The sequence below is a fragment of the Patiria miniata genome, unplaced genomic scaffold (genome assembly GCF_015706575.1).
Source record: "Patiria miniata isolate m_02_andy unplaced genomic scaffold, ASM1570657v1 HiC_scaffold_3, whole genome shotgun sequence".
Classification (NCBI taxonomy): Eukaryota; Metazoa; Echinodermata; class Asteroidea; order Valvatida; family Asterinidae; genus Patiria; species Patiria miniata.
The window spans coordinates 27,863,362-27,886,443 of NW_024037069.1; the positions used below are offsets into that span (position 1 = coordinate 27,863,362).

At 41.4% G+C, this 23,082-nt stretch overlaps 2 protein-coding genes across 2 annotated transcripts; one reads left to right on the forward strand and one right to left on the reverse strand.

Moving 5' to 3' along the window:
* Positions 1–465: 465 nt before the first annotated feature.
* LOC119736622 (nucleolar protein 58-like) lies at positions 466–990 on the reverse strand. The gene has a single exon (XM_038210635.1). It carries the CDS (start codon positions 988–990, stop codon positions 466–468), a length of 525 nt encoding a protein of 174 aa, XP_038066563.1.
* A 3,643-nt stretch (positions 991–4,633) lies between these two features.
* LOC119736623 (tyrosine-protein kinase receptor Tie-1-like) lies at positions 4,634–14,021 on the forward strand. The gene is made up of 5 exons (XM_038210636.1): positions 4,634–4,703; positions 7,314–7,634; positions 12,540–12,809; positions 13,132–13,554; positions 13,978–14,021. The coding sequence occupies exons 1-4, from the start codon at positions 4,634–4,636 to the stop codon at positions 13,314–13,316; spliced, it is 846 nt and encodes a 281-aa protein (XP_038066564.1). The 3' UTR covers positions 13,317–13,554; positions 13,978–14,021.
* The last annotated feature ends 9,061 nt before the right edge of the window (positions 14,022–23,082 follow it).

The window sequence follows — 23,082 nt, forward strand, 5'->3', positions numbered from 1 at the left end:
CGCCCTTTTTGTAAGTAGTGGTGGTTACTGTTTCTTTAATCTGCCTGATCTTGCCCTCCTGCAGCTTTCCTAGGGGTTGCATGACGGTGCATTCGGGCTTGTCCTTGGCCTGAGCCTTCGGTGGCGCCTCCTCATCGTCGTCGCTGGAAATTGTCAAGTCTTCCTCCAGTTGGTCGAGACTAGCCTTGGAAAGTTGGGGCCGCTCTTCTTGTGGGATTAGGCTGCAAGAAGCAGCCGGCGACAGGCACGCATCATCCTCTGGGCCAGGGCGATGCGCGATGCTGAGGTCCATTGGTGCGTTGTCCTCCTGTTCCCAGCCTGTGGGTGTCTTCGGGGCTTTTGGGCTATTCTGAGGCGGTTCCCAGCCGGCCATCTCGTTTTTTAGGAGTTGTTTCGCCTCCAGCCACGATGTGGCATCCTCCAGGCTGCGCCTAACTTCAACTTTCCTGCAAGCGGCCTCCTGAGTCAGCCTCTTCCGGGGAGGCGGACTGTCGCCTCTCCTGCGACTACTCCTTCACCAACCTCCTTGGTCAATCGCACTTCCACCCATCGGCGGGGCGCCTCAGCTGTTGGCCTCTTCTGCTCAGGTACCGTTTCATCCTGGCTGCTGGTTGCCGCTCGTTCCCCCTGGTCCCTAGCTGCTCTCTCCTTCTCCGTCTCCAAGGCAATCCCATCCACCTCGTCGAATCTTTCCGGGTGTTCCTGCCGGTAGTGGCAGCGCAAGTTGTCCTTACGGACTGTCTTGAGGCCACAAACCAGGCGCCATGCGTATAGCTTCGGCCCGTGCTCTGTTGCCATGTGCCGCTGCAGGCTCTGCCTCTGCTGGTACTCGAACGGGCACTCCTTGCATTCGTACGGAGGCGGCCTCTTCTCCTTCTTCTTTTCCTTCTTGCCCTTCTCCTCCTTTCGCTTCTCCGTCTTTTCTCCCGTCTTGTCTTTCTCTTCCTTGCGCTTCTCTTCCTTTTCTCCCATCTTGTCTTTTCCCGGCATGTTTCCCTTCCTTATCTCACTCCTTCCTCCTCGTTAGCTATTACTGAATATTATCACCTAACAAGATAAAAGAAAAACCATCATTACTGTATAAGTATATCCATGGGGTTCTCCTACATCGTGTTTTTAGCGGAAGCGAATCGGGGGTCGCCTCTTCCTGGGGGGATTTCTCCTCGGTGTCATATCTGTTCCTGTGGCTTCGGTCGACTTTCCATGCTCAGTAGGTTGTTCACGTATGCAGCCTCCTTCTAAGGCTGCATCGTCCACATCTACTTCTGGGAGGCTTCCCCACGAACTGGAGCTTGTCCCTTCACGGGACTTCTCTCGAGGGGTTGTGCAGCCTCCTTCTAAGGATGCACTGTCCATTGACTCCATTCCCACTTCTAGAGGGCTTCCCCCCGATCTGGAGCTTGTCCCTGGATGGGACTTCTCTCGAGGGGGTGTGCAGCCTCCTTGTAAGGCTGCACTCCCTGGTGAAAATGCATGGCTTCGCCTCCTTGCAGCAGGCGACACGGTCCAGTCCACAAGTGGTTCGCCGAGGTAGGGCTTGAGGCGGTCAGCATGCACCACCTGTTTCTTCCCCCTTGGCGATCGTTGTATTATGAACGTGACATCGGACAACCGGTCAAGGATCAGAAAGGGTCCCTCCCAACAGGCATGAGTTTAGGAGTGACTCCTTTCTTTTTAGCAGGGTTGAATATGTATACAAACTTCCCAGCCTGATAGGCAGCCTCCTCGGTGCCCCTATCGTAAGTCGGCTTGTCATGAGCGACTTGCATTCTCCCTCTCAAATCTTCCGCATAGTCTGTGGTTGTCCCCTCATCTGCTGGCCTGGTCGTCTCTGTGGTGAGGTCGACCCGGAGCATCACCTTCCCGACTCAGCATCATGGCATTGGGTGTCTCTCCAGTCGACTCGTGAGGCATCATGCATTGGGTGTCTCTCCAGTCGACTCGTGAGGCACCGCCCGGTACGCAAATGTTGCGAAGGGCAACTGCTTGTCCCAGTCCTTTTGGTTGCGGCCCGGGTCCAACATCATGGAGATGATAGCCAAAAGGGTCCGATTCAACCTTTCTACCATCCTGTCGGACTTTGGGTTATATGCAGTGGTGCGGGTTTTTCTTATACCCAACACCGCACACATGCTAGTGGAAACATCCGACAAAAAGTTTCTACCTTGGTCAGAGTCCCAAAGCGGCATACAAAATTCGCCACAAAGGCGTCAGCAACCGTCGCTGCCTTTCCATCTGGGAGTGCGTAGGCCTCTACCCACTTTGTAAAGTAGTCCCCCACTACCAATATCCATTTTTTTCCCCCTTCGGTTTCGGGCAGTGTACCAATGAGGTCTAGGGCCACACGCTCCATTGGGCCTCCCACACGGTACTGTTGAAGTGATGCCCGCCTCTTGTTTTTTAGGAGGCGACTTGCGCCTCGCGCAAGGACTACACTTCCGGCACACGGCCCTCGCATCCACGGCCATACGCCACCAATAATACCGCGTTTTAGCCTTGGCGAGCGTGCGAGCGACTCCAAAGTGGCCGCCTGTTTCGCCTCCGTGCAGCTTCTCCAAGAGAGAGTTCCTGTACGTTTCCAGTAAAACCATGTGCCAATGGGTTCGCTTCCCGTCATTAGACTCCCACCGACGGTACAGCACGGTTTGCCGAACCTCCAGTTGTTCCCATAGAGTCCAGTATGCCTTTGTCGCGGGGCTTAGCGATGAAACCTCCTTGAACTCGGGACGAGTTCCAGCTTCTTTTGCTCGCAAGATGATTCCAATGGATTGATCTTCGTCTTGGGCTCGGTGCATATCCTCCAGTGTAATGTCGGGGTAGATTGTCACCATTCTTGATTCCTTCTTCTCGTCATCACTCCCCGTTATTTGGTCCACAATAAGCTCGTCAACGTCTGTCCGTCCGCACTGGCCGCAAGGCCTGCGGGAGAGCGCATCAGCATTCCCATGCTTTTGGCCAGGTCGATGTTCAATGACGTAGTCGTATTCCCCTATCGCCTCAAGCCATCTCGCTATTTGGCCTTCTGGGTTTTTGAAGTTGGCGAGCCATCGGAGCGAGGCGTGGTCAGTTCGAACAGTTATTCGCCTCCCATACAGGTACTGCCGGAAGTGCTTTAAGTAAGCCACAACGGCCAGCAGCTCCCGCTGGGTAGCGCAGTAGTTCCGCTCCGGCTTAGAGAGCGTCCTACTTGCATACGCAATAACTCTTTCCTCCCCTTGTTGAATCTGACAAAGGACTGCTCCGAGGCCTTCTCCACTCGCGTCAGTGTCCAACACGAACTCGCCATCTGGCTGTGGGTATGCCAGAATTGGAGCCTCTTGTAGCCGACTTTGGAGTTTGTGAAAAGCGGCATCGCATTCTTCATCCCTATTGAATTCCCTCGCTTTCTCCGTGAGGCGATGGAGTGGCCAAGCGATTTCGGCGAAGCCTCTTATAAACCTCCTGTAATACGAGGCAAGCCCCAGGAAGCTCCTTACTCCCTTCACGTCCGTCGGCGTTGGCCACGTTTGGACCGTCTGTATCTTATCGGGATCAGTGGACACTCCATTTTCCGATACCACATGTCCAAGGTACTTCACTACCTTTTGGAACAGGAAGCATTTTCCTGGCCTCAGCTTTATCCCCGCAGAGCAAAATCGCTGGAACACCTCCAGCAAGCGGCATATCTCCTCCGTCACACTCCTCCCATACACAATCACATTATCCAAATACACCAACAGTGTGTCCCATTGAAGTCCTGTTACCACACGCTCCATAAGCCTCTCGAAGGTCGCAGGGGCGTTGCACAGGCCGAAGGGCATCACCCTCCAGCTGTACAACCCCCCACGAACCACGAAAGCCGATTTTCGTTTCGCCTCCTCATCCAGTTCTATCTGCCAATAACCGGAGGCGAGGTCTAGGGTAGAAAACCACCTCGCTCCGGTTAGTGCATCAAGTGTGTCCTCTATGCGGGGAACCGGTTAGGCATCTTTTACTGTCACTGAGTTGAGTTTCCTATAGTCCACGCAAAAGCGGCGGCTGCCATCCTTCTTGCGCACTAGAACAATGTTGGAGGCCCACTGGCTGTCAGAGGGTTCGATGATCCCTCTCTCGAGTAGGTCCTCTACTTGTCTGGTGATCTCCTCCTGGTTGCAAGTGGGATGGCGCCTGGGTCTTTCCTTTATCGGCTTCGCATCTCCAGTGTCTATGTTGTGTTTTACCAAGTCGCAATTCCCAATGTCCCAGTCGTTCTCCGAGAAGACATCAGTGAAATCAGTGAGGAGGCTGGCTTAACCGCCTCGTGATGTTGGGGTTGTAAGTCACCTGTGCTTCGCTTCCACAGATCCAGGAGATGAGGGGGAACACTAACGGACTGTGCACCTCCTGCCGATGAGGCTTCAAGTGGCGCTTCATCTACATATTCCTCTTGAACCTGTGAGAGGTGACCTGCCATGGTCCCGCTACGAAGAAGGCATTCCCTTTGTCCGGGGTTGAGAACACGGAAGGCCATAGTTTCCTCCTTCCCCGTCTTCACAAGCATCCTTGCCAGAATTAATCCCTTATTTGCCAGCTCCTCATTATCCACCACTGGTTCGATGATTCCCAGTTCGTCAGCCTCCAATGTGTGAGTGGTTCTCCCTAGGACTAGTGCCTCATGGCCAGGAGGTATTACGGTATCTTCCGCTACAACCACCCGGGCGCAAATTGGTGTTCCCCAACGGGTGGTACACTGAAAGTGTTCCCCGTTGAGAATTAGTTCCCACCGTTTGAAGTCCAGTATCTTACTATGTACTAAGTGTCACGTGATCGTGACTGACTGCGTCTTCTGAATCTTCTCATGCATTATGCATCTCAGCGGGGCCATTTTGTTTATTTGAACAACTCAGTGATCTCTAGAAATCATCTGAAACCACAAGCCTGGAAAGACACAAAGTGCGACGCACTGTGCATGCAGTTCATTCATGTACAAAACATGTTGCTGGCACACCGGATGCGTGCGGCATGCCTCACACAATCCGTCTAAATTCTTGTTCTAAAAGTGTTAATTATTCAAGCATGGATTTGTAGAATAAATTGCAATTGATGATCAAGGAATTATTTGACTAATAACACCACTTCATGTTATAAAAGTGCCAGGAAAGTGCGTCATAATTCATAATACGTTAAAAAAAATGAAACTCCACCGACTAGTTTGTGGAGAAATGCTGTGTGGGGCCAGCGTGTGATAAGCCTGGTGTGTGGGTATCCTTTTGTGTTATGCAAACGCAGATCCACGGACGCCTTATGATAGTCGCCGCGACTATTGAAATTTGATAGTCGCTCAGGCTTAGTGTCAAAAATATCCGTCGTCTCAAGCTAAAATATCGTATGATGATCTCAGTCACTTTAAAGTTCTTTTATCAAAAAATCATGTGGGATAACAAAGAGTTCAACAAATTGAACATGTTTCTGAATAAATAATCTTCCTGAACTTATACTTTATCTTTTCATTTAATAAAACACAAACATTTAACGAGCCACCACAATTACAAACCTATTAATTTTTTTCTTAAAACGACTTTAAAAAAATGAGGTACAACTTTTTCCACTGCCACGATCAACGCTGTGAAGGTTTGTGGTAAAAGCTTTTTTACTCTAGAATCCCTATAGAAAAAAAAAACTTTTACCGGTATTTCACTCATTTTATAAAAACTGTTTGCAAGGCATTTATCATTTCAAAATTATATGTGCAACATCAAGCAGTTTTTTTCATTTAGATTGGCACTATGTACTGTTTTTATACATAACAGTTTTAATTTGAACAGAAATTCAGGAGAAAATATGACATTCTTACCAGCTTTGGCAGTGGGAGACGTGCAAACTGTTACGTTCCCTAATTTTCAGCCCGTGGTTTTGGATGTACATATACATTCTAGTATAACCCCAATAGAGCAAGAGTTCCATATCTGGCATGTCTGGCCACCCCACATATTCACTGCCAAACATTTCACCTCACCTTGTTCATTGAAGACACATTTTCAAACTTGCTTAAGGAAAACCGAATTCATCGGAGGAAAGGTTGTTTTAAGGCCATATTTTGGGTACACGTATCATTCACACAAGTTTCCTATCGTGTAGACAGCCAAATTCAGGAGTCAGGAAGTGTAGCAATGTGCACATGCAATGGTGGCCGAATATGGAACTGTCCATAAATGGTGAAAAAATATAGTTAATTAATGGGCAGTATAGAACTTGGCATTTCAGGACATTTTTCTGCAAGTGGCTCAAACTATAAATAATATAATGAAGGAACAACTGGCATTCTGATATGATTGTTAGTTTATTACAATGTACCGTAAGTCTCCTCCTGACTGACCTGACTACAGAAAGGATATGTTAGTCCTTAATAATACAGTTTTACTGTTAATAGTAATACCATCAGGCCCGGATTATCCAATAGGCACAGTAGGCACTGTGCCTTGGGCCTACCAAAAAATTGAGGGCCTACAAAAGAATTAAGGGCCTATGAAGTTACAGCTAATAGCAGCAACATGAAATTTGTGTCGGTGTTAGTGCAGAGTAGGGCCTACAGAACAGAGGTGCATAGGGACTATGGAGCACTTAATACGGCCCTGAATACCATTTTCATCACAAGTTATTGCATGGCGTGTTAATTGAATTTTTATACACTTTGATTCAGTTTTATACCAGCATGTAACTTTTGTTCTTATGTGACCATCAATTGAACAGTTCTTGTAATAATCCATAATCCTTGTTTCTTACCTAAGTTACAGATTTAATGATAGAATATCAATGAACAAATAGGGCCTTCTTTTTACTTGCATTCTGTATTCATCCAGCAAAATGTGGATCCGATTTTCGTATTTGTTTCGTGCACACAATAAGATTTACAAAATTCATTTTTCAAAGCCAGGTGTTCAAATGAATACGCACAAAATGTGACTGTTCATAGTATTGTGCATGTTCTGTGTCTGTTTCAAATTACAGTAAAAGGAAACTACTAGACATAGTTTATATTTTAACTAAATTTATTTCCTAGCTTTTGATTTACACATTTTTATTACATTGGCTGTTTAATTTTTAAGTTTAATTTTTAATTCCTTTTTGTATTCTTTTGTGGTTTTTATTCTTTGGAAGTATGTTTTATTTCATTTTTACTATATTCTACCCCAATATTTTTATTGCACCACCCAATTTTAGTTGATTTTAATATTTAAACGCGATTGTGGATTTTATATGGGTTATATAACCTTTTTCAAAACCCGCGACAGAAATGTCAAAGTAAATAAATAAGATATAGAATATAATTTGCTTTTTGCTTTGTACTTCAACAGGTGATACAGTACACCTGACAGTGGTCACGCCAACACCTTATGGGGCGGGGTCTTCACAGTCCTCAGCAAGCATCAGCTGTTTCCGTAGCAATCCTGATAATGACGTTACACTGAACTTCAGCAGACCATTCCAGATAGGTCTGCCAGGATCTACCATACAAACATCTACTACCCTCCCTACTGGCAGTAGTCAATCAGTGAATGGACGAATAGTCACCCAGAATCTGACCACCAGTAATGATGCCACTGGGTTGTTTTATTGTGAAGGTTCCAATAGCGACTTAACAACCAGAGTATACAGCATCATCCACAGTGTGAATAGTAAGTGCATATTTTTTTACAGGGCAAGACCAAGTCTCAAGGAATTCCCTAGTTACCTGACGTATTAGTGATTTCTTGGAATTTAAGACAAATTGAAAATGTGTTGCAAACTTGCAAACAGCGGACTAAGAATGCATTTGAACTATAAACTGTCAAAGAAGTTTTGAATATAGAGTATTGTGGCGGTTTTCCCTCCCCTGTTTCATTGGGACTATTTAGCCCAGAAACCGCGTCGTGCGCAAGTACAGCCACAGACCGGATCCGTTTGGGTGGAAATTTACCATTCGTTACACAGAGAGCAAGGACTCCTGATAAACGGCACACCACAGAGGATTGTTCTATTTCTAGTTTATGGCTAGCTAATTAATTTGACTCCACTTCCACATCCGCTTTGAGCGAAAATTACATCATCTCACTAACTACAAAACATGACACATCAACAGTAACTCTAAACTCAGGTTACACTGACAGTGCATTGTATTAAATCGAGGTGCATTGGTTGCATACACAACATCGCACCCACATTATTTATCCCCCCCCCCCCCAGCACCTGTTCGACTATTGCTACACATCACTGTACTCTATGTTTCCTCTACTCTATCTGTATACAACACCTGACTCCTCAACAACCCGCCTCCTCAACTACAGTATCCCCTGACCACTGGCGGGAATGGGCTCTGCCTTTTATACCCAGTCTCAGTTTCTGTTATTTTCGAATAAGCTACCAGTCAGCCGGTACTTGAACAAGGCAATATGGACTCAAACCCAACCCCTGTTTTGAAAGTCCAAAGAGGCATTAAATGTGATTATCGAATCGGTGATACACTTTTGCAATCGGTGATGCATATTCACGATCGGTGATGGACTTTCGCGTTCGGTGATGGACTTTTACTGGTGATACATATTCACGATCGGTGATGGACTTTCGTGATCGGTGATGGACTTTTACTGGTGATGCATATTCACAAGTGGCGATGGACTTTCGCGATCGGTGATGGACTTTTACTGGTGATGCATATTCACGATCGGTGATGGACTTTCGCGATCGGTGATGGACTTTTACTGGTGATGCATATTCACGAGTGGCGATTGACTTTCGCAATCGGTGATGGACTTTTGCGACCGATGATCAACGACCCATCACCAATTGCAAAATCCATCACCGATCGCCAAAGTGCATCAGTTATTGAACATGCATATCGCGAAGTAAAGGGGCGCGAAGTAATATTGTTTGAAAAATGCCCACCCTCGAAAAATGATAAATCGTGAATATGCTGGAAAAATCCAGATATTTCGGGGAGAAAATATGTTTTGCCCCTCTGCAAAAAAATTCTGGCGACGCACAAATCGTTGTGTTTTATAGCCACATTATCAATGATAGGAAAAACCGGTCGAATTATCGGTTGTATGGTTATATTAATAACGGCAACACCAAACCGTCGTGGGCAACACCGGAGACTCAAAGCCACGACATACACAATATGCTTGACAATAAGTGAAATACATGAACATGAGATATGTGGCAATAATAACAACAAATGAAAATTATACTTGAATTACAAAAAAAATTACTTCCCACATCATAGCCTCGTGACACTTGAGAGCGCTACGGCAAGTATCAAATGTACCTAACAAAATAGAAAAACAAGGGATTGAATGGTTTCATTTGCCCCACAAATATGAGGAGCAGGATGTCTGTATCCTAAAAATTGTGAACATTTTAATCCTTGTAATTTATATAGTCTCTTGAAACCTTGGAGCACTTTAACTGGCGGATGTAAGGGGTGGTGGTGGAAAAACATTTCAAGGAAAGTTCCTCTGTGTACTGTCCATCATGTGCTCGCTTAAGTGTGCTTAAGTGACCAGAGGCCCCCACGTATCTATACCAAGATCGGCTATTAGATGGATTTATGATGATGATGATGATGATGTGATTGCATTCCTGTGCCCCCTGGATGCCTGCTCAGACCCCTCAATAACTCCTCCATATATGCTGTCTCCAATGACCCACATATCAATCATCATATTATGCAAAAACCTTTTATCACGTATCGGTAAAAAATACTCGGACTCAAATTTAAGGACATGAGAAACACATTGCTGAGATGATTGGTAAAGCTAATAGAAAATTATTCATGTTCAGGGAACTGAAAGAAACTGGTTTTACTCAAAGAACTTGTTACCCTATATGTTAGACCCGTCCTGGAAAACGCATCGCCGGTTTGGCACTCAAGCATTACACTCAAATAGACCAATCTAATTTAGTCGATCCAAAAGAGTTTGCCGTATTATTCTATCTCTGGATCACCTTTATGATAGAAGAACCACTCTGTGTACAAACTTTGCTCTAGGTGCTTTTAAATCAGGCAAATTTAATGAGTGGTTCCCGCAATCAAAAAGTTGGCACACACTATGAATCTTAGATCGAGTAGAACACTCAAGGAGTATCCCAGTTCATCCAAGAGATTTCAAAATAGCCCGGACACATCAATAGTTCAACATAGGATTTTCAAATGTATACAATTTTAATTGCTATTATCCGAGTGTATATGTTTTTTGAGAATAATGGATTGTTGTTGTGCGTTTTGTATGTGTTTCGATTTCTCTTGAAATGTGTTTATTTTTAATTCATTTCAATTTTTACTGTAAATCACTGTGCAATTCAGCTTCTGAGCTGCTTGATGGTGATAATCAACCCAAATAATAATAATCTTAATAACAATGATAAAAAAATAATAACTTATAACCCATAATTGGCTTTGGGGAACATTCCCATAAACTAGTGCACACAATTTTTCCCCCAACTTTAATGACCCGTAACTCCAATTTTACCTTATTTCGCCAAGTAATTTTTACTAATTCGACCACAACACAAGAAACTCAAAGCCACGGCATACACAATATGCTTGACAATAAATGAAATACATGTAGGCCTATATGAAAATGAGATATATGTGGCAATAAATGACAACACATGCAAATTAAACTTGAATAACAAAAAATAGCTTCCCACAGATGTACATTCAGTCAGGAAAACATCATAGCCTCGTGACACAGTGAGATCGCTACGGCAAGTATCAAATTAGCCTAACAAAATAGAAAAACAAGGGATTGAATGGTTTCATTTGCCCCATAAATATGAGGAGCAGGCTGTCTGTATCCTAAAAATTGCGAACATTTTAATCCTTGTAATTTATATAGTCTCTTGAAACCTTGGAGCACTATAACTGGCGGATGTAAGGGGTGGTGGTGGAAAAACATTTGCAAGGAAAGTTCCTCAGTGTACTGTCCATCATGTGCTCGCTTAAGTGTGCTTAAGTGACCAGAGGCCCCCACATATCTTTACCAAGATTGGCTATTAGATGGATATATGATGATGATGATGATGATGATGATGATGATGATGATGATGATGTGATTGCATTCCTGTGCCCCCTGGATGCCTGGTCAGGCCCCCCAATAACCCCACCATATGCTGTCTCCGATGGCCCACCCATCAATCATCAGATGCAAAAAACTTTTTACCATTTATTGGATAAAAACAAATCATTGTGTTTATGCCACATCCACAGAGGAGTGTTTTTATTCCGGATACCATCGCCAAAGCCCAAAGCCACAGCAGCATACACTTATAACAAACATTTTAAGCACATTATTTTTTTTTTAAATGCAGTTCACATATGAGAAAGACACTTCCAAACACAAAACACGGTAAACAAATATCACCGTCAGGGGCAACACGAGATTCCCTAAGCCACAGCGGTATGCACGTTCAATAACTGATGCACTTTGGCGATTGGTGATGGATTTTGCAATCGGTGATGGGTCGTTGATCATCGGTCGCAAAAGTCCATCACCGATTGCATAAGACCATTACCGATTGCAAAGTTGATCACCGGTCGCGAAAGTCCATCACCGATCGTTAATATGCATCGCCAGTAAAAATCCATCACCGATCGCGAAAGTCCATCGCCACTCGTGAATATGCATCACCAGTAAAAGTCCATCACCGATTGCGAAAGTTCATCACCGATCGTGAAAATGCATCACCAGTAAAAGTCCATCACCGATCGTGAATATGCATCACCAGTAAAAGTCCATCACCGATCGCGAAAGTCCATCACCGATCGTGAATATGCATCACCAGTAAAAGTCCATCACCGATCGCGAAAGTCCATCACCGATCGTGAATATGCATCACCGATTGCAAAATGGTATCACCGATTCGATGATCACATTAAATGCCTGTTTGGCGTTCCATACTACAAACAGAATTTGATCACAAAACAATGGTCTCACTATAGCCATTGTTTTCCATTCCGCTAAGATTAATTAAATCCGTAGCAGTTGCCAAAAGTGCTCAATACACTACATGTGCCTGTTTTCCCCTATCTAGTTAAGGGTTTTTTCACAGACCATTTTACGCTGTCCACAACATCATCTCAAAACACCCTGTCAGCCTGAGCTACACATGTATTTCTTAACTTATTCCATATGCTTGGTGCGCTTGACGTCCCTTGGCTTTCCCAACTTCCAGTTCCAAACCACCAGACTATTTAGTTACGAGAATTTCCCAAACACCAGTTGTATACACATTGAACCATTACCATGCGCTCACCCTGCCCTTTCTCTCTGGTTCAAAGATCTGGACCTATTTTCCCTATGATATCAACGTCCAAAGATGTTTTAAAGTATGTACTTGTATTTGTAGATCAAGTAAGACTTGAAGGTTTGCCCCGTGGAAAGTTAACATGAGGTTTTCAATAGCACCATATTTTAATTTATTTTGTATATTATGTATGGTTTTAAAAAAGAACCGGTTTGGTAAGTTGACTTTTGAGATTTGAATTTTCCAATGAAGACGTGTGAAATTCATATTTAACATTGTATTCCTTTCTTTTGTAGGGAGGTTTGAGCCTGTTGATGGCCTGGTAACGAAAACGATCAACAAAGGAGAGAATGTGACTCTCTCAGTCATCAAGGCTAATTCCGGTGGCTTTCCTCTGTGGCGTCGTACAAGAAATGGAACTGTTAATGCAAACTTGACTAATTCCAATCAGGCTAGTTTCACAGTGCCCTCTACTGATGCTGATGATGGGGATCTATATACTGTCATCGGATCTGCTGTTACTCTCACTGACAATCATTTCAGTATGATCAGACTCATAGTCAGAGGTACAGTTTGTCATGCTGCATTTTTTGTGTCTCTGTACAAACTAGTTTGTTGATTTTAGTGACAAAATATTTTTGCACAACGAGAGATATGCAAAACTGTTCATTCATAGCAGTGTACTTCACAGGCTTTCCAAACAGTTTAAGAACCTCTACATTAGTAATTTCATGCTCCATTTGGAATTTACATTTCAGCCAGGGTGAACACCAGTTTTATGTTATAAAATAATTTACAGATATCTGTGCAATAAATTCATTTTGAATAACTCATACCTTCAAAAGTTAAACATGAATATTAAAGCCTCTTGCATTTCATTCCATGTAGACTGTGATGCTGGTAAGTGGAATCTGACTGACTGTGAAGGGGTGTGTGATCTGTGTTACAATGGAGGAGTGTGTGATGATGAGACAGGAGATTGCATCTGCCCACCAGGATTTAGTGGACCAAACTGCCTCACAGGTAAGCTCATTGCCTGGTCTGTCTGTCTGTCGGGCGGGTTGTCGGTCTGAGTGTGTGATCTGTGCTACAATGGAGGAGTGTGTGATGATTAGACAGGAGATTGCATCTGCCCACCAGGATTCAGTGGACCAAACTGCCTCACAGGTAAGCTCATTGCCTGGTCTGTCTGTCTGTCGGGTGGGCTGTCGGTCTGAGTGTGTGATCTGTGCTACTATGGAGGAGTGTGTGAGGATGAGACAGGAGATTGCATCTGCCCACCAGGATTCAGTGGACCAAACTGCCTCACAGGTAAGCTCATTGCCTGGTCTGTCTGTTTGTCGGGTGGGCTGTCGGTCTGAGTGTGTAATCTGTGCTACAATGGAGGAGTGTGCGATGATGAGACAGGAGATTGCATCTGCCCACCAGGATTCATGGGACCAAACTGCCTCACAGGTAAGCTCATTGCCTGGTCTGTCTGTCTGTCTGTCGGGTGGGCTGTTGGTCTGAGTGTGTAATCTGTGCTACAATGGGGGAGTGTGTGAGGATGAGACAGGAGATTGCCTCTCGATTTTTGTTTACCTGTGAAAACAATCACAATAACAGACGATTTCCTACACTTTATCTTTTAGTCAAAGTACTTTTTCGGCATTATGTATATGTATTTCTTGTATAATGCTTGAATAATGTCTTTTTTGGGGACCAAACCAACCTTTTGATGATCACTTTCTACAGCATGTGGTATGCACATATTTGGCTGGAGTTGTGAGTTTCCGTGTGGACCTACCGGTAGAAATGTGATTCAGAGTTGTACAGGGAGCCAGTTTGGCCTGCCAGACCCTTACGGGAACAGCTGCATCTCAGGATATAGAGGCACCTACTGCAACATTCGTAAGTAAAGAAGAAGCTTTGCTTGCATTCCTCACATTCAGATTATTGTGGTAATCTCTCGCACCTTTGCTTTTTGATTGACTTGAAACTTTTTCTCTTTTTTTCTGTTTTTAAAAATTAAGCCTGTACTTTAGGAACATTTGGTGCTGGTTGTAGCCAGTCATGTCATTGTCAATCAGGAATCTGCAATGTGTACACCGGTGCATGTACAGATAACTCTGGCTGTGCATCAGGCTGGTCTGGAACAAACTGTCAAAGTAAGTAGTGTAGCAGTGTCATGCTGTATACAATCTCATCATCTACTATCTTTAAACTAAAAAAAATAATGCGGCTTGAGGTTGCAAACTTAACAAGTTCCTCCTCTGAGGCAAAATGACAGAGGTACAAGAAACAAACATGTAGGGACTCACAAACATGCAGGTAGGGAGGAGGAACACAAAAGGGGTTAATTATGCAGGGGTACGCTGGTGAAGGTGAAGATCACTGAGGATGGAGTGGAGTAACTAACAAAGGACGGATTGAATAGGGGACAGACCAGGAGGGATAAATGAGGGGACAGACCAATGTAGGCAAAGATGAAAGGGAAGGAGTGGAAATCCGAACAATAGAGAGTGATGGTGGGAAAGAGACAAAGGGGGTGGGGGTTCACAAGGAGAAAGAAGTGCAAACATGTGAAAGGGGTAAAATATGGTTTTAAAGGGGAGGGGGAGAGCAGATGGATGAGACACGGGGTAATATATTCTAGATATGTATATTTCAGGTCAATCCAGTCAGAATGCAGTTTGCACTAGTCCTATTCATTTTCATATGATGTCTTGGTTGACATGAAAAACATGTACATCTCATACAAGTTGAAAATACATACATGTAAAAATGTATGTATTTTCAACTTGTATGAGATGTACATGTTTTTCAGTTACACTTTTAGGGCCAATGATTTTTCGCCATTGCGGAAAACAGACAGAATTCGCAGTATCTGCTCCTCGAAATGGAAAACGGAAATTGAATCTGAAGAAAATAACTGCAATTTTACTGATAAAACAAACATAATTTCGTAAATTTTATTGAGTCCAAAACGAATTGTTGATTATTGATTGAAAAGACTAGCCATATAACAAATGAGCGTTGTTTAGATCACAATGTTGGGGGAGGGGGATGAAAACGTTCAAGATTAGAGCAGTAAACCTTGCGAGATCATTTCCGTAGTGACATTACCATAGTGACAGACACGACGTATGCCATAGCTGTCGGTCAGCACATGGGTGAAAATCATCACACTCAAGGCACACTCTCGCAGGTCTCTTTTGCTCCATCAGCAGGTTTATTTTTCTCCGTTCAATTATCAACCATAAGTTTACATTTCGCCCAAATGCATGTTGCGCTTATTTACTTATCCAGATCCACAAATCTACCGTAAACTATCCTATTTTGTCGCCTAACGTAAGAGTGCAAACGAAATGGCAGACATGAATTTCGCTTCGGCCAGCTGATGTGTCTGACATCTCAGCGTATACAGCTATTGCGTGTTTCTTATATAGTCGAGCGGCAAAACTTTGAAAAGAAGCTTATTTTAGGAGTTTAAATGCCCCACCCTACACACACCTACACCATACATCATTAGAAAGCTTAATATGCCTTCTTTCAGATTAGGCATGATGTGGAGCTTGAAAATTGGGAGAAATGTGGTTTTTGGATTCATTTGGGTCTAAAAGTCACATTTTTGGTCAAAAACACGATTTTTAAAATTTGGTATTTTTGATATCTATGGAACCAGCCTCAACCATTGAGGTACGTTTGAGACCAAAATGACGTTCTGTAAAATCATGATAACCATCTTAAGATTACAAAATGTACATTATTATTCATGTTTTTAGTCTTATTTTGGGTCAAAATATAATTTTAAAGATTTTGGTATTTTTTATGTCTGTAAGACCAGCCTCATCTATGGAGGAAATTTTATACCGAATTGATGTTCCATAATTCACAATTACCATATTAAGATTGCAAAATGTACAGTAACTATAGGCAGTATTGAGTGGAATTGTGCAGTTGTCTGACAATTGTGTTTCTGAAAGCACCATGAAGGTAAACTCATGCCCGTTTGGATACATTATGAATGTGAAAATAGTAGATAAATCGTTCATATTCATAATAATGGTACGAACTGTGAAGCTGCAAAGTTGGCCGAATGTATTATTGGGCTTTTTTTGTCCAAAATATTTATTTTTTGTCCGAAATATAATTTTTAAGGTATTTTTGTATACCCTCATCCATGAGGGCGAGTTTTAGATCGAATTGAGGCTCTATTAATTCACAATTACCATTTTAGGATAATAGTAGGCCAGCCAAATGCAGGAAACTTCTCTTGAAAAACATTCACTGCATTTTGGGGTTATAGCTGGCATCCATGCTAGATCAGTTCTTTGAACCATATCAACCAATATGTGGGTGGATGCCACCCATATGCCACCCATAATTTTGACCCAAATATACAAAATTTGCATAAATTGTTAATCCCTGCCGTGTTATATATTAATTCTCATATTTGGGTATATTCTTTCTTTATTTATTTTTTAAAATTTATTTTGGTGATTCTGATTACACTTCTTTACTTGAATAACATTTTCTAAGAATATAAGTGACTGAATAATTGTGTGGACATAGTAACGATCCAAAATAGCTATTATTACACCCTAAAGTTGCACTCCTTTACAGTGTACCTTGTCGCGAGATATATTCAAGTATTCTTGCCAAACCTCAGTATGGATGAGCTTCAAATTCACCAAGTTGCTTTATACTGGCACAGTTACCCTATAAAAAAATTTGTGGAATGTCCTGTGACCAATGAAAACGTTGTAATATTTAGCCCAGCAAACAAAAATGGGGAAAACGATGTGTCTGTTAATTAGCCTATTAGTGTAGGGTTGCTTAGCGTGGGAGACTTGAATAATTTCATGGACATCCCCCCCCCCCAAAAAAAGTGCAGTAATTATGGCATTGTCAAAATGGTTTCTTTACATTTTTTTTGGGGGGGGGGATTTCTATGAAATTATTCGCGTCTCACACATTAGGCAACCCTTCGCCTAGTAGTAATAAAAGCCTAGTTTATGGACAGCAGCCAGCTCGTTTTTCCCCGTTCATGTTTGCTGAGCTAAATATCACAATGTTGTCATCGTTCCCAACATGATTTTCCATAATAGTGGGGCTGTTAAGGTCAAATATATGATACAATTGTGCACTTTGTGACTAAAGCATGAAACTTCGCATGTTGGTTCTTCATGCCATGGAGAACATTTTCAGATGTGGAGACATTTCATATTTGACCTCTGGTGACCTTTGAGAGGACAATGACCTTTACATACACTATTTATAATTGTTCTTGAAACACCACTTTCATATGACCCCAGTCTATGTCATAGGTCTTCAGGCAATGGAAATAATGATCAGATGTGAAAAAAATCATACTTGAACTCTGGTAACCTTTTTGAGGTCTTTTCAAGACCCAACTCTAAAAGTTAAGTGTCCATGCTATGAAAAGCATTTTCATACAAAGGGCATTTCATAACTGACATTCAAGAGGTCAATGAACTTTGTATGCCCTATATATAGATATTTATAAGATTTACTTTTCAAAACCCCAGTGTTTTATGACCCAAGTCTAGAAGTAGGCTCTTTGTGACATGAACAGAATTTTCAGATGTGTGAACTTTCATATTTGACCCCTGGTGACCTTTAAGAGGTCAGTAAACTTTCTTACCCTATTTGCCGCTATTTATCATATTTTATTATTCCAAATGCCCCTTTTTCATGACCCAAGTCGAAATAGTTCAAAACAAGTGTACAATGTATTTTAAGTATTATTCTACAGCATGTCATGAATTCAGACCCCAACAACAACTTTGTTATGACCTCTGATCTCCATTTCCCTTTTTGAGGGGTAGACAGGAGCGCAACAGAATGCACGAGGTACATTGGAAAATAATCACACTCTAACAGTGACCAGTGGGCTTGGTAAAAAGGTTAAAAATGTGGTGACCCAAATCCATCTAGATACCACAGAGTGTAATAAGTACACAAGAGTGACTATTGTTAGACATCGTACATTACATTGTAAAGAAAGTCCAACAGTCTTCTATCCCAGTCGCAACATGTTGCGTCTGCCAATTGAAAAAGGGAAGTGGAGGTCAGATGTCACCCCAAAGTTTTGTGGGATTTAAATTCGTTACATGACTGTATAATAATAGGTGCAATACCTTTCTTTTGCATTATTGAGGCTTGGGTCATGAAAAAAAGGCATTTGACGAATAAATATGAAAAATAGCGAAAAATAAGGTATATAAAGTTCATTGACCTATTAAAGGGTACCGAAGGTCAGATATGATGTCCCCATATCTGAAATTTCTTTTCATGTCTCAAAGAGCCAGCTTTTAGACTTGGGTCATGAAATTGGGTTTTGAATAATAAATCTCTATAAATTGGGCATACAAAGTTCATTGACCTCGTAAAGGTCACCAGAGGTCAGATGTGAATTGCCCTACATATGAAAAAAAAATTATAGCATGAACACCTAACATTTTAAACTTGTTGTTGAAAAAGTTGGAGTTTAAAAAAGAGTAAATCATAATAATGATAAATATGTATACAAGGTCATTGACCTCTCAAAGGTCACCAGAGGTCAAATATGAAATGTCTCCACATCTGAAAATTTTCTTCATGGCATGAAATTAAAACCAACATGTGAAGTTTCATGCTTTATTCACAAAGTGCACCATTGGATCACTCAACAGCCCCACTATAAGGTTTTCATAGGGTTAAAGTGCCAGTAAGCAACTTTGTGAATTTGAATGTCATCAATACTGAGATTTGGCAAGATTACTTGATGATTCCTGGAGACAAGGTAAATGCGCGCAATTTTGGGGTATAATGGTGGCCATCTTGGATCGTTACTATGTCCTCACAACTACTCAGTCCCTTATATACTGAAGAAAATGTTATTAAGAGTCATTTCATGTAAAAAAAATTTTTTATAAAAACACCTTTAGTGGTAACAGCAACAGAACCAAGAATGTCATATTATAGAGTAATGGTCAACCAATATTTTCCTGCCAAATCAGTTGTAGGAAAATTGGTCAAAGTATATGCAATTCAACATGGGGATCACAGTGTGCTGTACACCTCCTTTTCAGAAAAAAAACCCAAGAAAGGGTTAAAATCTGTATAAAGCACTTGTGGTTCGGTGGGGAAGTTGATTTTTTTTTAATTGACACATTAACAAAACATTCCCTGCTTGTGTACAATTTATAAGCTTGAAAATTTATAAGCACCAATACATTTAAACTGTTTGCCATGCAACAATGGGTGCACCACAGAAGTGTGGCCATGTTGACTTCAGTTTGGACATCATTTGAATAATGGTGCACGTCAATCAGAGGACAATGGATATGGCCATTATTATTCATTGCGGCTTGCAAACACATGAGTTTTGCCCATGTGACAATGATTTTACCAACAATGCCAAGTTATTGGTGGGTGGTCATACCCCACCCTCAACCCCAAGCAATGCCCCCGGGGTGGGGGCAGGGGAGGCTATGAAAAGGAAGTCTATGTTATTTCTAAAGTGTTCACTTGCATATTATTTACTTACATTTGTTTCCTTATGCAACATACAAGTTCAAAATTATGTGGCACAAGGGGAGTGGGCGGGGCCTAGCTAGCCAGGTGTGTGGGGGGATTGCACGACCTACTATTTTTCCAATGGTCTATAAATGATAAACAGTCCGATTCTGTTTGTGAAAATGTGCTAGATTCATGAACAATACCAATTATACATGTTATTACTCAAAACAAAGGAAAACAATGAAAATACACTTTTTAAGGTTTTTGTGAAATATACAATTTTTGGAGCGCTACTGCCTAAAGGCTATACAATAACCCAAAATTTTCTCACCAGATATGAAAAGACCAATGTCTGAACTAACCATAGCCGAAGGGAAATTATTCTGAGTGCCCTGGCAAGCGCCATTTTGGAGGGATAAAAATGGGGTAAAATATGCATTTTGTAATCTAAGAAGGGTAATTATGAACTTACGGAAACTCAATTTGGTCTAAAAATTACCTTCATGGATGATGCTGATCCGACAAATTAAAAAAAACACCAATATCTTAAAAATCAAATGTTTGGCCTCAGATGAGACTTTTAGACCAAAATGGGCAAAAAACCCACAAAAAACACACATTTCTCCCAACTAGCTCTGCATCATGCCTAGTCTTAAAGGAGACATATTCTAATGATGTATGTAGGTGTGTGTTAACTTGTATTGATCTTAGAAACACGATTTTGAGAAAAGATGCACATTTTCACTCCATATTGCCTATAGTTATTGTACATTATGAAATCTTAATATGGTAATTGTGAATTAATAGAACGTACATTCGGTCTAAAACTTGCCTCGATGGTTCAGGCTGGTCCCAGAGATATATTAAATACCAAATTTTTAAATCATATTTTTGACCAAAAATGTGACTTTTAGACCCAAATGAGCAAAATAACCCTCACTTCTCCCAATTTTACATCTCCACATGATGCCTAATCTGAAAGTAGACATGTTAAGCTTTCTAATGATGTATGTCTGTTGTGGTGTTGGGCAATTGACAAATAACAAACATTTTACCTTAATATCGCTCTAAGAAACACGATTTTGAGAAAAATTCACATTTTCACTCCATATTGCCTATAGGTACTGTTCATTATTTTAATATGCCAAATTTTAATATGGTATTGTGAATTTAAAGAAAGTCAATTCGGTCTAAAACTTGCGATGGTTCAGGCTGGTTCCACAGATATTTGTAAAATCATCTTTTTAACCAAAAATGTGACTTGTAGACCAAAATGGCCCCCAAAACCACATTTCTCCCAATTTCCAAGCTCCACACCACGCCTAATCTGAAAGTAGACATATTAAACTTTCTAATGATGTATGTGTGTGTGTGCAGGGTGGGGCATTTACCGTAAGTCGACTAAAATTTGGATTCCACTGCTCGCCTAATACATGTGTGGTGATGGCGGTGCACTATTAATGACTTGACTGTGGTAAAGTTAAATACTGCGTCTGTAAATTGATCTGCCCATCGATAAAATAGCAATCTTCTTTTGGCAATTTTCCCGCGTTTCGACCATTTAAGATACCTCATTATCCTCTCAGAATTATTTGTTTCACTGCCTGTGTACATGATGTATGTTTAAATGCACTTGTATGTATTGAAAAGATGTGAAACGGAATTTGTTCAGCCTGAAACGGAATTTAGGATTTTTAAAAACAGAATTTGCACTTTTCTGAAAATCATTGGCTTTACACTTTTGTCTCCATACAAGAGATCTATGGAACAAGAAGGAAGCGTTGGTATCAACATGTTGTGCCATTCAGTCTAAACGTAGGACAGTCATCACAGCTTATTAGCCAGTGTTATCGAATTTCTACTGGCCGAAATTATTTTGCGTTTGAGAGGTTTCCAGTAACCTTCCTTCAGAATCAAAGTTTCAGAAATAACTTTTTTTACTTGCAACATTGTGTTGGTAAACTGGAAATAGGAAGGTAATTTTTCTTGTAAATTTACACCAAATAATTGCAACTTGTGATATTCCGAAATATGGTTTGAGCTGACACATTTTAAAACAGAATTTTTTTTTCGTCTTACTTGCTCTTACCAAAATCTAATGATGAACAAAGTACTTGTTCTTATTAGCTCTTTATATTTATTATTTTCCAATTTTAGTTCCAGACATATGTCCTGTGGGTTACCATGGGCTAAATTGTCTCAGCAAATGCACATGCCCCGATAATGCAGCCTGTGACAAGAACTCTGGTGGCTGTATTCCAAGTAAGCAGTAGCATTAGTGTGTACTTATCTTACAGTTAAAGGATCTAAAGATGTGTTTCTGATAAATGGTTCATTCTATCAATGCGGGGTACACATTTTGTTCTGCTCTGTAACATCTCTCATCTATGTTTTTACAATTCTGAATGCACTCTTGATGTATTCTTCCTCCAAGGGTGCTTATCAAAGCAAATGATCTACCCAACAAATTAAAATTAGTTTGAAGTCTTTAAAAGACACTTGAATGTTAAATTACAATTTCAGAGGTAACAGGGACAGGAAAATGTCATCAATTTGGAACCTAAATTTGTAATAATCCATAACCTTTCCAGATTGTGTGCATAGGTGCATGTATGTATGTTGGTTTCACTTTTTTTAAGAAACGTAGGACTTCTATTAGCCCAATATGTAAACAAATACTGAAATAGTTTTATTTTCAATCCAAGCATTTTGTATATTTAGATTTTGTATCATATGCATGTCATAATATGTTTTATCAATTTGTCCTTGTCAGGTCCGTGTTCTGCATCACCATGTTCCAGTGGAGGTACTTGTCTGGATACTGGTTCATCATTTGCTTGTCTGTGCCCAGATGGGAAATCTGGAATTACTTGTCAATATACAAGTGGTATGTATGTAATAAATTAGCCAATTCACAAAGCAGGCACTTGTCAGGTTTACAATTATTCATTCACGTGTCAGTGCGTGGATGGGTTTTCTTGAATTATTTGTGAATATCAAAAACGGTACTTAATCAGTTGGTGCTTTGTATACTAGGCATCAAAACATGATTTCTTTGTTTAACTACATCAAGTTAAATTGTGGTTAATTTATTATTAATTAGGTTTTTTTAATCTTAATACCATTCCTTAAAAAACAAGGGTCTTTTCTCTCCCTTTAATACCCAGCCCCCTCAATCCCTCATCTTCTGTCCTTCCCTTCCATCAATCTGGCCTTGCCCTTCCCTTTCCCATATCCTTCTCCCAGCAGTCTCCATAATGTATCAGATAACAGTTAAGGAACCTATTGTTCATAAACTATTTATCTTATCTCCAAAATTAACATAATTTTTTA